General features: G+C 38.4%; 1 protein-coding gene across 1 annotated transcript in view; it reads right to left on the bottom strand.

Annotated features, from left to right (window-relative positions):
- Positions 1-544: 544 nt before the first annotated feature.
- Positions 545-21632, bottom strand: part of LOC148363156 (transmembrane and coiled-coil domain protein 3-like) — a 28691-nt gene continuing 7603 nt past the window's right edge. The window contains exons 2-5 of the mRNA XM_088340734.1: positions 9014-9866; positions 8407-8506; positions 6063-6198; positions 545-5244 (exon numbers count right to left, since the gene is read on the bottom strand). Coding sequence (XP_088196860.1) covers positions 4942-5244; positions 6063-6198; positions 8407-8506; positions 9014-9866 — 1392 coding nt within the window. The 3' untranslated portion in view covers positions 545-4941. The remainder of the gene's footprint in view (positions 5245-6062; positions 6199-8406; positions 8507-9013; positions 9867-21632) is intronic.

The raw sequence follows: 21632 nt of genomic DNA, 5'->3' as shown, positions 1-21632 counted from the left end.
GAATGACTCGGCCGGGGCGCGAACCACCGACCTGATATTGTCTGCATTGAATTTAAAACCGAAGTAATATTTAGGTGAATGAAATGCCTCCCAAAATAGATACAAATATGGTTCAGGAAAACCTTTTTAGTAATTGAAGTAATTTTAGTCATTTAAAAATCGAAAAACACAAATGAACGCAAGCATTTGGTAATAATAAAAAATAATCTACCATACTTCATAGTAGTAAATGAAATAATTTAATAGTCTATCTTTAGAGCCATATACAAAAAACTTGATACTTTTATAGTATAAACATAGAAAACATTCAAAATATATTTATATATATTTTAACGTTAACACCGTACCCACTTCCTGTTTTCACGTTCATCCTTCAGTGTTGTTGTCAGTCTTTTTTCTTACCACGCTTGCGCTCTCTGGTGGCCGAAAAGGGAGATGCAGATGCGCTGATGACACGATTCCTATTTTCTCACGTCTCCTGTAGTTTTATTTTGAAATTGGTGTAACAAAACAATAATAACAAAAGAATAAAAAAAGGACTCGCTTGCCGATTAAAAATATTTTAATTTAAGACACAAAAAAGGCACATCAAATACAAGATTGGTAAGAAAAAGTAAGTCACACCAACAATCGAAAATATCACTTTTAATTCACAGGTACATGTTTTAAAATTATTCATAAAAATTTTCAAAAATACGGGCGCGTTTTATACGACGGGACAGTTTGCCGTACCTAATATTCTGACCGCGAGGTGTGGTTTTCAAGGTAACGCTCAAAACATTCAGTCGTAAACAAACCAACAGTGGAAGGAGATTACAAAAATAAAGTGAATTGGAGCAGCTGGAAAAGTAACTAAGTATTTGTGCTAGAGTATTTTCTCCCATTGTGACGTTGACAGGAAATACGTTAAACAAAGGAAATCATTTTCGAAAACATAATCATAGCACCTAAAACAGTAACTGAGTATTTGTAGTTGAGTATTTTCATCTGTGCATTGCGTACTTACGAGAAATACTTGATTACTTCAAAATAAAAATAAAAAAGAAAACACACAAAAGAAAACACGTAAATTGAGTATTTCTTCCATTGTGATGTCAATTGTATTCTTGTAAGAAATATGATCTTTTAAAAAATGTGTCGAAAAAGGAAATACGAATCGCAGAAAAGTAACAAAGTATTTGTACTCGAGTATTTTCATCAGTAGACTGCATACTTGTAAAAAAAAAACTGATTACTGGAGGAAAAAAGGCTTGGCTAAAGATAAGTTAATTTCACAGTTTTCTTCTGTTAATGTACTCGATTAAATGAGTTGTAGTAGTACTGGAAGTAATCGATTACAATTATTTTCATAAAAAGCCACTTGGAAATAAAGATGGGTTTGTGAACTTTGAACAGTTCAATTTGTAGAGTGTAATTATTATGATCTTATACAGATATATAACGATGATTCATATTGTGTGTGCATAGATTAATAAATTAACAAATAATTGGTTAAGTCAAACTGCATTTTATTGTTTTACGTGTACTTCCTGTTTTTCACTTTCATAACTATCAAGAATTCCTTTTAATTTATTTTTCACTTTGTTATCAAACGTTTTCAGTAATGTGCTTTGATCATCCCTAAAAGATTTTCAGCTTTAATAATAATCAAACACAACAAAAAAAAATCACAGTGTAAGCCCTCACCCAGAAGTCATATTAAAAACAATAAAAAGTAAGCCACTGTTGTGAGTGTTTAGGGAGGGGTTCGACGAACCTTCGGCCCCCTCCCCAGGAGAACCTTATCAGAGCCAAACAGGACGGCTGAAGCGCCGATCGATGTCGGATTATTCGCCGCGACCGGTCCACAAAAAGAAAACAAAAAAAATCAGTGAATGGAAAACTTTTACCGTTTACCCCAAATCCTGACATTGCAATTGTTCTTGTTAATCATGTTTATTGCACTACTGAAAGAAAAGAAAGAAAAACTCCACACTCCCCTCCAAAAGTCCTGCATCGTCACCTGTGGGGCAGCTATACAAACCGATAGCTACCGAAATCAAAAACATTCCGCCCAGGAGTCCGCTTTTAAATATGTGCAAAATCGTACGAAGCAATAGACGCCAAAAAGACATTAGGGATCGAGGATTGAGCCCTGTGGAACACAACATCTGAATTAATTTAATCATCGTTACAATGGACTCGCTGATGACAACATTTTGCAATCATGTCATTTGATTTTTAGAAACAAACGACTTCAGCTGAGAAAATAAAGAGGTATTAGGATTGAGCCCTAGGGAACACCAAATCTAAATTGAATCCTTCTTTATATTCTACACGACTCAATCTTGCGTTTCTTCAAATTACTTTAAAATTATTATTAAGTTTTGCAATTGTCTAAGTCGATTTTTAATAAAAGAACAACTTTGAACGACAAGTAAAAGAGGACTGAGATTGAGCCCAGTGGAACTCCAAGCCTAAAAATCTGGAATACTAATAAAACCTGTTGTTATACATGTTAAAATTGAATTCGTTGTTTTTTTCGTTAGCAACACTTGAGCGGTTTTGTAAACACAACCTCTAAAAGTTTTATCAATTCTTTGAACGTGTACCTAATCTTTTGACTCCGTTTAAGTAACTTCAAGAGCTTCTCACTCACTTCATCTAGTACAAAGAACTATCCCCCCCTTTTATTTTACATATTAAATTCCTTCAAGACTGGTTGGTTTTAGTCATTAACTTGTGCTTGTGTGCAAAGTTATTAATAAAAAAAAGTTATGAGTGTCACAATTAGGACTTTCTTATTTCATGCTAGTTTTTTTGTCTTTCTGGTTGATCAATTTAATACAGTGAAGCCCTATTTTATTATGATTCTTTCGAAATCTCAAATAATTTATTATTTTTTACTATAGTTATAGACTAATGTTACAGCAAAAATTTCAGCAAAAAAAGGTGCCAGGAAGTAAGATGCTAAAGCTAGCATAATGCTTTTGCTAAAAATAGTTTATTTATTCCTGGAGTAAAATCCCCAAAATATTTTTAAATGAACAAAATTTTGGACCACATCAGACAAATCATTTCCTTGTTGTTTTTTACTTCTTTCCTTTTTTATTATTTTTAATTCATAAACATTAGCAAACTCGCATGCCAGGTACAACTTCATGATATACAATTTTTTTTAAATAATTTAAATTACCTTAATAAATTACCTTATTGAATTGGCGAGATACCTATGTAAATTGAATTTTAGTATGGAAATTGTTTTTCTTTCTCCTATTTTTTTCTATTAATTGTAGAAAAAAAAAAACATAAATGTAATTGTAGTATGTGGACATTCCGCCGCAAATCTTTTCTATATTTTTCCCCCCAAAATAAAGTAAAGTGGTGCAGGTGATGGATGGATGGATGAAAAAAATGACATTTTATCTACCTTGGGTGTGTTGTGACTTGAGCTGGTACAGTGGAGTAGCCGGTGGATGTAGAGGGGGAAAAGCCACGTGAATTAAATTAATTTATTTACCTAATCGACAACTTTCCCCCCTTATTTTTCCCTTCAAGGTAAAAAAAAATTGTGATTTTTTTTCCCGGATATATTTCCATAACTCTTTTAAACTCAGTCCTTTTATACATTAGCATTAAGCTAGCAACATGCTAATGGTTCACATGAATATTTTGGTAAGTAAATATATTTTATTTATTTTTACTCCAAAAAAAATAAAAACAGTGGCATTTATCCCAATTTGTATCCACAACTCTTATGAATCCTGCCACACATTAACATTAAGCTAATTCACATGAACATTTCGGGAGTTTTTTTGCTAGTTAATGGGTAATATTTCAACTGTATATTTAAAACTAGTTTTTGTTGTTGTTTATGTACACAATACTTCATTTAATTTTCCCCATGTTTTTCCTTAAAGACAAACAAAACAATGAAATGTATCACAATACTCTTTTGAATTTTGGCTGAATTGTGGCATACGTTACCATAAGGCTTGCATCATGAAGTCAAGTCATGTTTATTTGTAGACCAGTGTCGTCATAACCGAGGGAAATTCAATAAGTGCGGATCAATTTTAAAGCATTCCTGGTAGAGAGGGAAGATGGGGCCTAAAAAAAAAATTCAATTCGCGGGTGTATAAACACGAACCCGTCCAAAAATTAACATATTAATGAGTTTTTTGCTACTTAATTGGTCAGTTTTGAACTGTGTTTTTAAATAAGGTTTGTTTACGGTTGTTTATGTAACAAAACTCCTCATCTCATTTTATTGTATTTTTTCCAATAGATTTGTCCCCTTAAAACCATATTTTCAATATGGTCCACATCTCTTGAATCCTCGCATCCATTAGCATTGAACTCGTGACCTGCTAATGGATCGCATTAACAATTTTGTGAGGTTTTTTTTTTTTGCTGTTTGTGAACACAATCCTTAATTTTATTTTTTCTATATGTTTCCTTCAAGGCAAATAAAACTCAAACATATCCCAATGTTTGTCCATAACTATTGGAATCCTGGCATGCTGGCAACCTGCTAATGGATTACCTGAACCTTTTGGATAGTAAACATAAGACATTTCGGGTTTTTTGTTATTGTAGTTAGGTCAATATCAACATTTTTTGTATTTTTTTAACGAGAGAAACAAAATCCTGGCTTGTATTCTAAAAGTTTTATAAAACTTGAGACCTGATAGTCTTTCTCATCAAAAAATGGGAAAAAAAGCTGATCGATTGCTATTATCATTTAGCTTCCGATTGAATTTTTTAGGAGCTTCAAGATACTTCCTGAAGTTCTTTTTATATTGTTCTAGTGTTTGAGGATAGAAAGAGCTTCAACTGTACACCAATTCAGAAATCAAGTGACGGAGATAACGTCAAAATCAGCACGCGAAATCAGTCCGACCCCGGCGAAGCCCGGCAGACGATTGTACAACCAATCACCTGCCTGCAGGTTCTATGCAGTCACGCCGTGTTCAAGAGTCCGTCCAGTACCAGTTGGAGGCGTTCCCAGTTCTTCCAGCAGAGGCTGAGGATGGCGGTTGCCATGAGGGTCGCCATCACGTGCTGACGACTTCGCATGAGAGGAGCGGCGAATTTGGCGGCGGTGGAGACGCAAACAAGCACAACGGTGATGATGGCGAGCATGATGTTGATGCTGCGGCCGAGCAGGACTCGGGCGTCGCCGCTTTCCAGTTGAGCCGTCTGCTGCTGTTGTTGCTGGAGCTCCAGTTTGGATATGCGAGTCTGGCAAGACTCTAGCGCCTCCTAGAGGATGCCAACGACCACGTTAAAGATGGAGTGCGTCATTTGAGGGGTCCTTAAACTGTTCTCATTCCATCGGCCCATCAGTAGACAAGTGGCGTCAGTCGGGGGAAGTTAATAAGTACAGATCTATTTCAAATCATTCTTGGTAGAGAGGTAAGATGGGGCCTAAAAAGCCCGATCCTACCTGAGTCGCGAGTGAATATACCCGAACCCGCCCAAACCTGACGGATTAACTTGATTTTATAACAAAGCCCGAAATAAACCCGAAGTTTTAATTGGCCGCCAAAGTAAACATGAAGCTTTACTTTAGCGCAGAACTGCGTTTCGGCTGAAATACGCAGCTTGGGGATTACTTTAGCCGAGTGCGCATTTTGGCGAGGTGCAGCGAATGAAAGCTAAAATGAAACTGAACAAAATGGCACCAAAAACAAATTCATATTCTGCAGATTACAAGATGCAAACAGTGAAACATCTGGCCAAAAAGCAGAAAGAAGGTTGTAAAGCTTGTAAGCTATTGCCAAGAAGCAGAAATGACGTCTGACGTGAGGGAGGTGGAAGGAGGAAGCCACGCATCTTATACCCCAATAATGAGGAGGAAAATTTGTTTGTATTTAGTGATTTGGAGTTAAACTGATAGTTTGGTAAGCATTTTCTTGATCTAAATAATGACCTGAGATTAAAAGGAGATTAAAATAAGTAAATAAATAAACAAAAATAAATTCATAGAAAAATGTGTGAAAACAAAATAATAGCACATAACTAAGCTATGCCAATTTGTATAATTTTGAAATGATCTTTAGTTCAAACGGCAGGAGTACCTGAATGTCTCGGGCCCGCTCGTGGGCCTGGTATGCAACGCGTTCCTCGATACTGGCCAGTTCTTGCTTAAGGTCGCTCATCTCGTGCTGGTGAAGCTCCGTCAGGTCGTTCAGTTGGTCCTCCAAACGGGAGCACCTGAAAAAAACGAAGGTCCGACTTCAAATTTTTGAATACTCGGCTCCAAAATTAAAATAGTTTATTTCTTGAAAACTCTTAAAATGCACTACAGTGGATCATGTTTTCCTAAAATGTAAAAATGTTAGATTGTAATGCTGTTAAAGATCGATCCTCAACTCTTTAACTCAACATCACGCTTAAAAACCCAAGTTGAAACTGCTTTAAGTACTGACTTTCAGCACTATTCAGATTTTAACTTAATTGAAATAGAAATTTCAGTACTATCTCCTTATTGTTTCATATTAAAATTTTCATGAAAAAGTTCCATTCTAGTCCTGAACAAAATTAATATTTTAAAGGTTTGACTCAAAAGTTAAAGCTACTTTAAGTTGTGAGGTTTAAAGCTTTAACTTGAGAGTCATAGGTCAAGAGTTCTTGCTCTTGAATTATAACATATTTAAATCAGCTTTAAAGTAGCTTTTCCTATAGACAGTGTCTGAAATAACGTCTGCCCGGACACCCGGAGTGTGCATCTTTTACTTCGGGCGTACAACTTACAAAACCTCTCTGCCTGGGTGGCCGACAACTTTTTCAAGAAAAAAAAACTTGCTTTTTTACATATACAACAAATAACACGTTTTATTCCAAAATCTTCGTTAGTTTTGGAAATTTCGGAATTTTGGTTCGTTTGGCAATTTGCATACTCGGCAGCCAATCAGTAGCCTGCATCGAATAATTTCGTACTTCCGGACTTTCATGAGTGTTATAAGGTCATGGATAAGTGGTTAGAAATTGTTAAGATTTGTCAATTTTATAGCACTCTGATATTGCGGTGGGACATTTTCCATGGTGCGACATCATTACGCATGCACCATTTTCCGTTTTTCTAATTGTTGATTGCCATGTTGTATTGAATGGAGCCGTGTTGTTGTTTGCTTGCTGTTGAGGAATAAATATGCTTAAAGGCTGAACCACAATGTCCTGCTTATCTTCTCACGCATGACTCTGACATATCCTTACAATGAATCAAGCCAAAACCTCAGCCCCAGAAGAAAGATTCAAAAGAAGCTAACACAATTTACGACGCTTCAAAACTTAAACGTACAGTAAGAGCATCGTGGAAAAAGGAGTTCACGTGGCTTGTAGCACATGACGCAACGCAAACATTGCTTAAATGAAGATGAGTAAATACAGGTACATCTGATGGCAGATGGAAAACAGCGATGTCATATACATGCAATGAATGTTATAAGTAGATTTATAATAAACTTAATTTCAAAGTGTTGTTCTGTTATATATTCTGATTATCAACCCTTAATACTTTGCAATAATTGTTGTTTTTTTTTTTTTGGGTTGAGTTGTCTTATTGTGTTTCAAGTTGTAAAAAATGGGGCAGGCAACTTTCTGGCTGGGCAGGCAACTTTTCAGAGTTGTCTGCCCTGGTGTCCGTGAACTTTTTCTCACGAGTTTCAGACACCGCTATAGATAAAACTTCAAGTACGCAAGTTTTATCTTGAGTTAAAGCTTTAAGGCTGACTTAAATCTGCTATAACTCATTAAAGTTATGAAGTTAAAGAAAAGTTACTGATTTAAAGCTGCTGTAACCCATTAAATCAGCTTTCAAGCTTTAACTGTCAAGATAACATTGTAAATCTTCTCGTTTTGTCTTGAATTAAAGCTTTGCAGCTCATTAAATTCTACTACAAATTTGTATTGCAGCTTTAAGGCTTTAACTCTTGAAATATAAAATATATATATATATATATATATATATATATATGATTAACTCTGAGTTAAAGCTCTAAACCTTTAACGTTTGATTCAAAACTTTATAGCTCACTTTTAATATGATATAACTAAGAGCAGCTTTACTTTGCTAACTCAGAGTTTAAGCTTTATACCATGCAAATGAACATAACTTTAAATCTTAAACTTTTGAAACACAAAAACCTTAGTTGACATCTGCTAAGACACATTAAAGCCTATAACTGTACATTGAAAACTAGGGAGGGCAGTGCTAGAAAACATCTGTGGATGAACCAGCACCAGATGACCGAAATAGAGAGTTGTTAAAACTGCATTAACTGCATGACTCCTTCTTGTGACTAGCTAGGTTCGGACATTTGATCATTAAATTTGAATGAATTAACAACAGTAAGGTCCCTTTTTAAAAGACATCGTAAAGATGTCGACTTGTTGGAAGGAAAATCTGCCAATCCCACCAACCTGTATCTTTCTTCCTGCAGCGTTTGGCTGATGGCGCCGAACTCCCTCTTGAACTGAGCCTTGATCTCTTCCATGTCCTCCTCCAATTGGGTTTGGGCATCTTAATAAGTATTCCAAACAGATTTCTTTTCAATAAGGTGCAGAACGTGTCGTGTCTTTCCCCACACTGATGTTGCACAATATTCAAAACACAGGGGGACTTGAGAAATTAGGTCTCAAGTTGGACCCATCTGGCTCAATTGTTGTAGAGCTGTGACGTCATTGAAGGAACACAGCATTTCAAAACGTCAACTCCCATTAACACAAAATATGAGGCCAGCCTCGAAACAGACCGCAATTGTAGTGACCACTTTTTAGCTGCTAGCCCTTTGTTGTACCATTACTACATCCACCTGCAAAAAAGACCTTAGCATTCTTCACACCAAAAACTACCAAAGTTTTGCTTTAAAAACTAGTAACTTCTTCAACAACATGGCATCTGGTCTGCCATGGTGCTGGTGTTCCTCAGATGACGTCACAGCTCAGGATGACAAAGAAAAGACAAGCCGTCTTCAAAATGCATTATAATATTTCCTCACATTTTGCATGTTTAAGAATTTGGGATTACCTTTAATGACCCGGGCCTCTTCCAGACTGGCAGCCAGGACAGCTTGGGCATCGTCCCCCACAGGCTGGACCTGTACCTGCGCCCCTGCTGCCGGTCCGTTGCTGTCCGCTGAGTTGGAGGCACTGCCCGAGGAACACTCATCGTCGCTAGGGTATTTGGTCTTACCCACTAGTGAAGTGCTGTTACTCAGCGCTTTTGGTGCCGCCGCCGCCGCCTCGTCGGGCATCGGACTGGACGCCTCGATAGTGGTCTTGATCTGTGCAATGTTGTCCGCGCTACCAAATTTGTTCCGAATGAGATTGGCGAACTCTCGAGGTTTGCTGAAGAAAAATGGAGGTGAGAGTGACACGCCAGGCCCAATGGTTTTGATTTTGTCCATGGTAGGGTGGCGCCCGCTGCCCGTTATGTCCCTAAGCAGCTCCCGGCGGGACTCCCTAGGTATGGTGCTGCGTTTACCCGCCTGTTGAGGGACATTGTAGAGCTCGCTGTCCTTCATCTTGCGGTGATACTGCTCCAGCTTCTTCTGCATCTGAGCGATGTTCTGCGCCGATTTCTGGTTCTTCTTCTCAAAGACTTGCTTGATACGACCCACCTGCTGCTTGTCGGCACTGTTGACCAGCTTGAGGTACTCTGCTACATTGTCGTCCCGAGCCGTCTGCTCGATTTTCAGCTGCTCCGTCACTTTCAAGATCTTCTGCTGCAGGTTGTCCAGGCAGGAACGGCTGCGCTGGACCTCCAAGGATAGGGACGGAGGAGAAAGGGTATCACTCAAATCCAGATCCAGGTTGTTCTCTGAGGAACCCCGTCGCATGTTTGTCGGGAGGTTGAGAAAACTGCCCTCGGCACTCCGATCCTGCAAGGTCAAAAACATGTCTTAAGACCAGCACTTGATTTCAGAGACCCTAGGATAACTTCCAACGTTCTAATAACTTTTTACAGCTCATTCTGTGTTCAAAACCAGTTTTAAGGGCCCAATCTGTCCTACTTTTTTACTTTGTAGAAATGTGAGATTGTTCCCGTCATCCTCTCGTTCTACTCAAATGTTGTGCTACTCTCAGATTCAAAGCATGGTACCATTTAGAAGGACGGTTGGATTTAACTTTTATGATATAATTTTACAGCATTTAGATCATGATGTTAAAAATGGAGACGTCTCGGATTAACTCTCGGACCATTGATGCAATAATACCATTTGGAACACAAAATGTCTACGTGTAAGAGCTCTATAGAACAGTACTCAGGGATCAGAATGGAGATTTTCATTTTCAGCTGAAATAGCCAGCGTCCAGGAATAAACCAGGGCGGAGGACCCCAAAAAAAAAAACCTGGGTTTTAGGCAATTTACTTGTCCAAAACCATGCTTATATTTATCGTTTAAGTAACATATTTAGAAGATTAAAATAATTTGCCCACATAACTGATTTTTTTGTAAATACTGCAAGATAAGTTCAAATGCAGTTCAGTCCCTGCAGCTTGTGCGACAATGCGGCCAATTTTTCTAACGGCCGCCAGGGTGCGCCAGAGCAATAAAGGAAAGAGTGAGACAGTCGGATTTTGAATTTGTTTGCTACGCAAGAGAAAAAGTGAAAAAGTCGGAATGCCTTTGGGGTTCAAAAACAGCGGAAATCCGCGGATCCGCAGAAAATTCTGATCCCTGAGTACTACCTATTGCAGATAGCATAATTCCCTTTAATGGGTTGCGGATACCTTGAAATTTTGAATTTATTACATGACTGGTTCAACTCAAAAAGTAGTCAGAAAAAAGTAGAAATTGTGTAATCTGGTTTTCATGTTTTACATTTAAAAAACAATTTCTAAAAAAATAAAAATAAAAAAACACATTATCCATCAAGAGTCAAGTCAAGTCAAGTCATGGTCATTTGTATAGCCCTTAATCACAATGAGTACAAGTAAGTAACACTAACCCAGTTCGTATATCGAAAGGGAAAAGGCAGGGCAGTAAATAATTTCTGTATTTAACATGTTTTATTTTACCCGATACCAAAAAAGAAAAAAATATCTAAAGTTTAAAAGTATATATAACTTGAAATTCAGTCCATTCTGTACAGATTCACCTGAAAAAGTAGTCCGAAAATGTAGAAAAATAGGTGAACTAATCATGAAAAAAGTCATGTAAATGGTCTGCATTTATATAGCGCTTTTCAAGTCAATGAAAACCTCCCAAAGCGCTTTACAATGTGCTTCACACTTTTCCCTTTTACTCACTAACGAACCGATAGCAGCGTCAGCCATGCAAGGCAACTACCTGCTATCGGGGACATTAGGGATTCAGTGTCTTGCCCAAAGACACTTCGATATATAACACGAAGGGGCCGGGAATCTAACCAGCGACCTCTTGATCCCAAGACGAGCGCTCTACCTCCTGAGCTAATGCCGCCTTCAAAACTAACCTCAATTATCTGCCAATAGTAATAAAGAATGATAATCACAGAAATTTCACTATATGCAATTAGTAAAAGAAAATATATACAGATAAATGCATACAAGAATATAGATATAAGTATTCAAGATGCCAGCATTGTTTTTTTTAAATAAAAAAAAAAAAAGAGAATACATAAAAATAATTACCTCAATGATTCACAAATTATAAGAAATACCAACAAGTAAATCTTAAAATTCGTCATCTGCAATTCTAGCAAATAATTGACCCAATAATTGCTTTTAATTATTTCCAAAATTATAAGAAATAAAATATTCAATACAAGCAAGTTATATGCTAATGCAACAAAATTGTTTGGGGGGCAATTAGCGACTAAGATCATGTGACCTTTCTTGTTTCACAAGCCACAACTTCATTTTTTTCGAGAAAGCTTTGGACATCCCTTTTCACTGCCTAACTTAATGTTCTTATTAATATAAATAACTTCCCATATCTGCTCTGAGTATCAATGAGAGTGTCTGATGTAGCCAGCAGTCATGTAGTTGAGACACATGTAGTTGAGACATGAGAAATCCCGCTGCCTTCCCTTTTCCCTGCAGTGCAACCGCGAGCGAACAAAAGAACAGCACAAAAGACTGAGGAAGTGAAACTTGATGATGATGAAGTTTAATGTTAAGAATCTCGTCTTGGCGGCAGAAAAGCGAAGCGGAAGTTGAGAAATGTTGCGTTCAGCTAAGTTCACGGTGATTGACACAAACATTGTAGCACATAACCAAGGATTTCTTTACACAGCAGACCGTGGGATACAGCATACCCCAGACATGGGGACTTGAGACTTAGTGACTTGGACTCGAGTCGACTCGAGTCGCTGTTTTTATGACTTGTGACTTGACTTGGACTTGGCAATCTAAGACTCGGGACTTGACTTGTGACTTGACTTGCCCAAGAAAAAAATACTTGGGACTTACTTGGGACTTGAAGGTGAAGACTTGAGACTTACTTGAGACTTGCACATGTGTGACTTGGTCCCATGTCTGGCATACCCCCATAAGGATGTTTTCACGCTATGATGTTGAATAAGATGTGTTTTTGGCCCCTCTTTAAAGTGTTTTCACCGTTATTCGTCATTAATGACTAATTTTTACGAAAAACTTGTGAAATTCAAGTGTTTGTGTGTTTCTATGTAAGACAAGTTACATCTCCAAAATGCCTATCTGCTATTGGTTGACATCATAAAATGCTGGTCTGCTAATGGTTTTTGCCAATGTATCACATAAGCTATTAGCTGAACTCCCTCCAAAAAATCCTTTCTCTTTTTTCAGTTCAAAGTACCGTGTGTGAGTAGGCGAAGCAATACTCGATACATTTTTGTTCAAGTATTTATTTTCTATGGTTCCCGAGGCTTGCAGCGATGCTAGGGAGAAGCAAGAACAAGATAACAATGAAAACAAAGCTTGCGATTATCAAGAAATACGAAGAAAACACCATTATTAAGTTGCATGGCTGTAACCAATTGACAATAGGGACAATTATTAAGAATAAGGAGACAATTAAACAAAGAAAAGCAATTGGGGTATGATAATCCTTGATAGTGTAAGTTTTAAAATAGTTTACTTTTAATCTGGCGACATAGTTACCCCTAACCTTAGCATCCAGCAGTGTCTGAAACTCATGAGAAAAAAGTTAGCGGACACCAGGGCAGAACACTCCGAAAAGTTGCCTGCCCAGCCAGAAAGTTGCCTGCCCCATTTTTCAAATTTACTCATCTTCATCCATGCAATGTTTGCTTTGTGTCGTCTCCTACAAGCCACGTGAACTCCTCTTTCCACGATGCTTTTATTGTACGTTTACGTTTTGTAGCGTCATACATTTTGTTAGCTTCCTTTAAATATTTCTTCTAGGGATGAGGTTTTGGCTTGATTCCTAACCACTTATCCATTTTTCTTGTGTTCTTTGTGCGTCTACTTTGGAAAATTATATGCAAATGTACGACCTCGGGAAAGTCAATGCAGGCTTCTGATTGGCTGCAGAGTATGCAAATTACCAAATGAACCGAAATTGAAATTCTGAAATTTCCAAACCAAACAAAGATTTGAAAATTGGAATAAAGCAAACGTTTGATTTTAAAAATAAATAAATTTTAAAAATAAAAACGAATTTTTTTTTTCTTGAAAAAGTTGTCGGCCACCCGGGCGGAGGACGTTGCAGAGCAGAGGAATGTATAATAATATTCTGAAAAATAGTCTGTGTAATATAGTGTAATAATCTGTGAAGCCCTTTGAGACTCTTCGTGATTTAGGGCCATACAAATAAAAATGACTTGACTTAACTTGACTTTGTAAGTTGTACGCCCGACGTAAAAGATGCACGCCTCGGGCGTCCGGGTAGGCGTTATTTCAGACACTGCATCCACCCTTTACTCCACTGGACCAGCTTAAGTCATGTCACACCAAAATGAAAATAACATTTTGTTTTTCATGTACATGAGTATTTAACTGTGGCGTTATTTAATCATATGCACATTTAATACACATGTGTAGCAATTAATATACTTTTTTAACTTTAATATTTTTATCTGGGGTTTGGAAGGCATTTACTGATTACCGTAGTTTTCTATCAATCCCTCGCTATACGATGATTTCACTTACAATCTCCACCTCATAACAAATTCATGTCATATCCCGGAGCTCTACTGTCGTTATGTAACAGCAGTAAAGAACTTTGAATTCTTAAAAAAAAAAACATGAACAATTTGAATGCTGTATGACTCATCGACTCACTGTGCCGATGCCACACCCACTCAATCGTCAATCAAAGTCTATGACCTCTTTTTCAACCTGAATATTTGTACTTCTACTCGAGTACTTTTGCACCAATAATTCCTTTCACAGTTGAATAAGACATTTATTGCGGTCCTCACAAAGCTGCCACAATCCTAGAACAACACCCCTGTTACCAAACAAATCGAATCACGGCTCAGACTTTAAGCCCTTGGTTTTTTTCTCCAACAACACATAACTGTTCGATTACACAAATCGTGCACAATAGTGACACACGTTAGCTAATTGTGTAAGCTAGACAAGTTGGTAACCCAACAGAGGTGTTCCAAAAATGGTCATCGAAGTTGCAACCTATAATCAAGTACAGTAGACCACCTGGATACAGTGACCCCACCTTAAAACGTTTTCACTTTTTCAGCCCCTCTTTTACATTTTACCACTACATCAAATCAACACCCACTTATTTTGAATGCCCCCAAAAGACAAGTTATGTCTCTAAGACACCTGTCTGCTATTTCAATGTCATATAAAAAGCTTGTCATCAACTGGTTTGCGTCATTGGATGATTACAATTCTAAGATGCTATTGGCTGACTTATTTCCCACAATGCCTTTGTTCGCACAATTCAAAATGTGTGTGCTTCATAAAGACTTTGCAAGTTGCAGATACAATACTTTCTTTTTTGTACTGTTTTTATTTGCAATTCGCACTGATGCTAAAAGGAGAAGCAAAAACATTATAACAATGGTAACAAAGCTTGTGATTATCAAGAATTACAACAAAGGTACATGCATCGTTACTGTTGCTAAATTGCATGCCTGTAATTAATCGACAGTGGTGATTATTATCAAGAATAAGGACGATTCGAAGCAAATACGTTTATCAAAGGCAGAAAAATCTTCACAAGTGGAAGCTTTTAAAATCAATTTTATTTGAACTGCTGCATCCAGCCACTACTCCACTGTCTCAGCTCAAGTTGCGTCACGAATAAGTATTGTTTTATATTTTATTTAATCCCATACACGTATTTTACTAAAAAATAGTACTAAATATACAATATTTATTTTAATGTATTTTATCTTGGGTAGCAGGGGTCAGGAAGACATTAGCTAATTACCATAGGTTTCTATCCTCTGCTTTACAATTCATTACATTCACTACACAGCATCATATTCAAACAGAAGAGCAGCTTCAGCGACAGACTGCTGTCACAGTCTTGTTCCACGGACAGACTGAGGAGATAATTTCTTCCTCATGCCATGAGGCTCTTTAACTCCACCCGAGGGAGTAAAACCCCACATTAAACCCCACCCCCACATTTGCATATTACCCTATTTCTATTACAGTGTGTATTTTCCGTAGCACTATTTAAATACTCAATAGCAACACGTTATATTGGGTATTTTTGTATTCTATATCTTTATTTTATTATTTTATTTTTCAACAAAAGGATGCTGCTGGAAGTGTGAATTTCCCTAAAGGGATAAATCAAGTATCTATCTATCCATCTTTAGGGCAGTACAAGTACAGTTTCTTCTTCAGGGCCATCACCACCATAAACAAGAGCACAAGACAGTGGACAAAAGATCTAATTGGAAGTTGTAACATTTTAATGAAAATGTAATAGAAAAATTAGTATTCATATTTCACTCTTTTTTGGAAATATGTTGCTCAATTTTTCATTGCACTATTGTTGTGATGCACTAACTGACTAACAACTTGTGCCAGCCTCTTGTCAATATAAAGTAACTTATTCCTACTTTTTTGTCTTTCTAAGTGATTTATTAAACACTCATCCTAAAGTGCCAAATCAAATCTTTATGTAAACAATGTTCACTACATTGTTATCAATGACAATAAAACCAATTCCAATTCCACTTTGCGATCCCCACCTCAGAACAGATTCAAGTCGTATCGGTGCCGTCTACTGTATTTGCTTCTGATCCTTTTTATCTAGCATAAACAAACTCTTGTCAACAGGATTGCCTTTATTTGCGTTGGGTTTATTTGTTTAAGGTAAGCCAGGAGGCTCCTCACGTGAGCAAACAGGTTAGACGGAAAGGACTCAGACGAATGTCGCCCGCAGGCTTCGTTCAACAAGGCAGTTGCCGATTGGTCGTTCGTGTAGTTCGTTTCGATGATGTCAGCTCGCATGAGATGGCTTAGCTCTAGGCCGGAGGTGGAGGCTGACAAAGTCGGCCTTATCCTGAGTGCTGAGCTACAGAAAGAGCCTTGTGCTGTGCAAATGCAGATGGAGAAAGGTGGAGGCGCGTCATGACGGAGACAGAGGCGAAACCCCCTCAAGGCACGCTCGTATCTCCTCATGTACCTAAAAACATCTTCCGGATAAACAAGAACGAGCTTGTAAGTGTGAACGGAAGGCCTGGAAGAACATGTGGCCATGACAACAATTTATGGCGAAACTGAATTCTTTAACGCATTCTTTGCTCACAAGTTTGGCAAGTGGAAGGGTGACATCATCAGAGATTGGAATTGTAAAATGAAAGATGGGTAGAAGGGAATGAGCCCTGGTTTCCGTTTGGAGAAAATCCCCAAAGTTAACTAAAATAGCTTTGAAAATCAGTTAAGTTTCTACCATAAACAAATCACATTCACCCATTAAGCAACCCCCCCCCCCTCCAAAAAAAACCAACGGATCATTCAATTAGGATGAGAATAAGCAGCTGTAAATCTGATAGTGTTCCTTAGCCATATGGTGTGTTCAATGTTCATGTACTCAATGCATCGCAAATTTTTTTTCCATTAATGAGTTCTGCGTATTTTTGCATACTCACATATAAGTGAGTAGTAGTGGAACTGAGCAAGTGTGTGGATAAGAGAGTACTCGGTTGGTTTGGACACATAGAGAGGATGGATGAGGAGCGAATGTTGAAGAGGATCTACAGAACAAAAGTAAATGGAAGGAGACCAAGAGGAAGGCCACGATTGACGTGGATGGATGGTGCTATGAGTGCACTGCAGGAAAGAGTTCTAAATATACTGGAAGCTAGAGCTCTTGTTGGTGATAGGAATGAGTGGAGAGGTGTTGTGAAAGGATAGTGGGATGTTTAGACGCATTCTATAGGATGGACAGGGCACCTGTATAATGCGGCAGGGGTAAACCAGTGAAAGCTGTCGGGCCCTGCTGTTGAACAAAAGAGTGTGTTGTGTCACCCTGACCCGAGTGACATGGGCGCTTTCTTGCGTCCCGTTTCATCTGGAGGGACGAAAGCATGACGGACTTGGGTGTCGAGGTGCTTAACTTGTTCAGGTGTTTGGGCATTTGGGTTGGCTAAGGTCCCAAAATTTTGGTCTGTGTTTTTTGCTACCTATTCCCTTTTTTTTCTTTTTTTCTTTGTTTTTGTATGTGTTTGTCTTGCTGTCGGTCACCCCTCTCGAGGGATATGACCAGGGTAGATCGATAGATAGATCAATTGACATGTAAGCCTACATTACGTTCAACTGTACCCCCTTAAACTGCTTTAAAACAACCACGAACTAAAAGATATAGGGACCGTATTTTAACGACCATAGGGCACACTGTGTGAAAAGGTGCCGTCTCCGTAGCTGGTTCTATTTTTGTATTCAACACTACAAAGTAAGCACCCGCACGATAGGGAGCCCTCTGCTTGCGTTAGAACAAAATAGACAAGCATACAAGTGCGCGTATTTCAAAATACAACGAAAGCAAAACCGATTTTCATTGTGGTTTATTTTATATTGATAACAAAGTCCTCTGCACCGCAAGACGTGGGTTTCGTTTTGTGCACATGGGCCAACCCCTCGATTACAGTATTGTTTTTAGTTATAAATTAAGTTTATATGAATTATATATAAATGTACTGTACATCGCGAAATTTCAGCATCACTATAAGCGCCCCAGTACAGTCAAACCAATTGGAAAACTGCTTTCCGTTTCCTGGACACTGATTGGAGCGGTCCAAATAAATCGTTTACATGACTAGTGGCACTGGAATAACGCTCTGTTGGCAAGTACTCAGATTACAAGTGTGAAGGTAGAGAAATGTAATGACGAAACTCAACGTTGTTTCCACGTTTAACTTTTTACCATAATTCAAGGATAATTTAATTAAAATCACTCAATAATCATTGAGTGATTTAAAAAAAAGTCCAATTTCGTTGTCACAATATGTTCACCCATTTTGGATCAATGATAATAAAGGTATATTCTATTCAATTATATTTTATTCTAAACAAATTGCCGCACCTGTTTGCTTCAAAAACCACCATTGCTGCGTGCCGTTTGTTTACAAGTTGTGCTCGTATGTGGCTTGCCAGAAGCAAAAACTTGAACGAATGAATGAATGAATTTTTATTTTTTATTTCGAACATAAAAATAAAAACAGGACAAAAACAATGAGTCAACAACAGAATAATGTCACATTACATGTTCGAAAAGGGGTAGTCAGAAACTTAAAGTATATGGGGGGGATACAACTGTTGCATCCATTTTATATTATTATTATTATTATTAGCAATGCCTCAATCAGTAAATTGGATGAATAAAGAAGGGACCACAGCTTACATCGGATGATTTAAAAAGTATCACATAAAATCCCAACTAATTTTCAATAGTGGGAAAAATTCACCGTTCAAATGGGCTTCTGCTTCGATTTTCTTGTCTCATTTCTTATTGTTGGTGATAAGAATGAGTGGAGAGGTGTTGTAAAAGGATAGTGGGATCTTTGGACGCGTTCTAAGGGATGGCCAGGGCACCCGTATGATGCGGCAGGGGTAAACCAGTGAAAGCTGTCGGAACCTGCTGTCGAACAAAAGAGTGTGTTGTGTCGCCCTGATCCGAGTGACATGGCCACTTTCTGGTGTCCCGTTTCATCTGGAGCGACGAAAGCATGACCAACTTAGGTGCCGAGGTGCCTAACTTGTTTGTGTGTTTGAGCAATTGGGTTGGCCATGGTCCAAAAATGTTTGTGTGCGTGTTTTTTTGGGGATATTTTTTTTCCCCTTTTATTTTCTTTGTCATTGTATGTATTTGTCTTGCTGTCGGTCACCCCTCTTGAGGGATATGACCCCAAGGTAGATAGATAGATAGATAGATGGATAGATAGTATTTCTTGTAGGCAGAAATCCCCAAAAAGCGAAACAGCCCGATTACAGCTGCGAAAAGCTGAACTTCCTTGCAGTAAACGTCTCTTGAGGTCGTCCGGTCCCGCTAATGCAAAATCCACAAACATGCACATCTGAGCTTGCATTCCGAGCATGCTAGCAGCAGGCAGCATCGGGCTCAGGTGGTCAGGATACGGAATCGGTGGGGATTTTTTTTCCCGTCTTCTGTGTTTGTTTTTGCTTTGACCAAATAATTGAAAGACAGAAATTTGAAAGATTTAGAACAGAGTCGGGGAGGCAGATTAACATAGCATGTCAACACACAAAACTGAAACATTATTTGGTCGAGAACACAAAGGTGACGCCCATTTGAATGCTGTGGGACCTTCATAATTGGGCCATCGTGTTGGTGGACAGACACTAAGGCCTATGTAGGGCGGCATGGGATGGGTGATTAAGCTTGGGGTGCCCCCACCTTCACAGACACAAAAAAAATAGGTTTTTTGGAACCAAAGGAGGTCCTCGGGGTATATACTCTATACCAGGGGTGGCGAACACGTGGCTCTAGAGCCGCATGCGGCACTTGGCCAACAAGAATGTGGCTTTTTGCCTCATATTTTCTCTATACTGTGGCCCTTTGCCTTGTTTCATGTGTAGTTTTTTTGTGTGTTTGTATTGAGGGTGGACACTTTCCTTGAAATCAACACAAGAACAATACTTGTTGTATTGTAAGGAGAGTAATGTGTTATGGGAAATAATATGTTTTTAATTTTGTGTGTTTGAGTGTGTCTGTCTGACATGGCAGGTCAGTGCGTGGTGGGGCTCTTTGACTCTCACGGCTTTTTGTGTCAAACTAGTTCGCCACCCGTGGTCTATACAGTAGACCCCCAGGATACGGCAACCTCGCCTTACGATGTTTTTCCTTTTAGGTGTGGATTAAAAGGATTTTGTCGCCCCTGTTTACAGCATTTTCTCCACTATGCGGCATCAATGAAAAATTATGCCCAAAACATATCAAATTCAAAATTTGCGGTGTTTGTGCTTATGTAAAGTTACAACTCCAAGATGACCGTCTGCTTTAGGTGGACGATGTTTCTATCAATACCTACCCCTGAACGAATTTTGTGAAAAAGTCTACCGAGGTTGCATTTGCCTTTGTTTTATCAGGTAAGGGAATATGGAACAGTGGATCGGTCGGAGCCAAAATCGAACAGTTGGCCCAAAGATCAGTAGATTACATTCTTCATTAACGGAGTCACACTTTTCCATTTTTGAAATACAACCTAAGCAAAATACATAATGTCTTTTTAGTGGACACTCTTTTTGTTCCAGGCTGCCAACTATTGTTTGTCCCCTTAACATCTGGATCCAATAGCAGAAACTGCCTACCTTTTGTGTAAATATCTAGAGGGTATACTGTAAAAAAATGTTTTTGTGGAAGCAAAGGAGTTCCTCAGGGTATGTTTCCTATATTTTTGTCGTAGTTCCAAGGTCAAAGACAGTGTGCAGGCTCGTCTCCTAAAGCTCTGACAGCTCAGACAGATACCAGTGAGCTAAAAATCAATCAAACTCGGTGGTGTTTTCTGATGAACGGTTGCCGTAGGCACAAAAATAAATGGGGGCAGCCTGCATCCACTTTTGTACTGGGGGCAGCCTGCATCCACTTTTGTACTGGGTTCGTACACCTCTTTCAAAGCCAAATTCTGGCATTTTTAAAGACTTTCAAAGACAATTTGCAAATTTCTTCAGTAACGTTCAAAGAAAAAAATCTGGTGTGAATTACCCTGATTTTAGCTAACATGCATTGGCTCCCTGTTAGCTTAAGATTTTAAGGTTCTGTTGGTAGTATACGAAATCACGCATGGACTTGCTCCCTCATATCTTTCAGATTTAATTTCCCCCTATTTTCCGGTCCGGAGCCTTCGCTCTGAAAATGCTGGTCTAGTCGTGATCCCAAGAGCCAAGAAGAGATCCACAGGTTCGAGAGCATTCTCCATTCAGGCCCCAGTGTTGTGGAATGCTCCTGAGATTTGATCTGCAACCTCAGAGGAAATGTTTAAATCTAAGCTTAAAGCACACTTCTATTCTATAGCATATGAATAACCTATATTTTATGTTGACAAAATCTGTTTATTATTTGTTATTGCAACATCTATTGTAGCCTGGTCATCCTGGAAGGAGGATAACCTCATGTGCGGTCCTTTCTCAAGGTTTCTTCATTTTCCTCATGTTGAGGTTTTTGAGTTTTTCCTTGTCCTCATGTAGGTTTGAGATCAGGGGATAGTGTCATAATAGTCTGTTGTTTGCAATAACCTGTGGTCTGTGCCGCCATTTGAGACTCTTTGTGATTAAG

The sequence above is a fragment of the Urocampus carinirostris genome, chromosome 7 (genome assembly GCF_059441175.1).
Source record: "Urocampus carinirostris isolate Australia breed hairy pipefish chromosome 7, RoL_Ucar_1.0, whole genome shotgun sequence".
Taxonomy (NCBI): domain Eukaryota; kingdom Metazoa; phylum Chordata; class Actinopteri; order Syngnathiformes; family Syngnathidae; genus Urocampus; species Urocampus carinirostris.
This window is presented reverse-complemented; position numbering and strand designations above follow the sequence as displayed.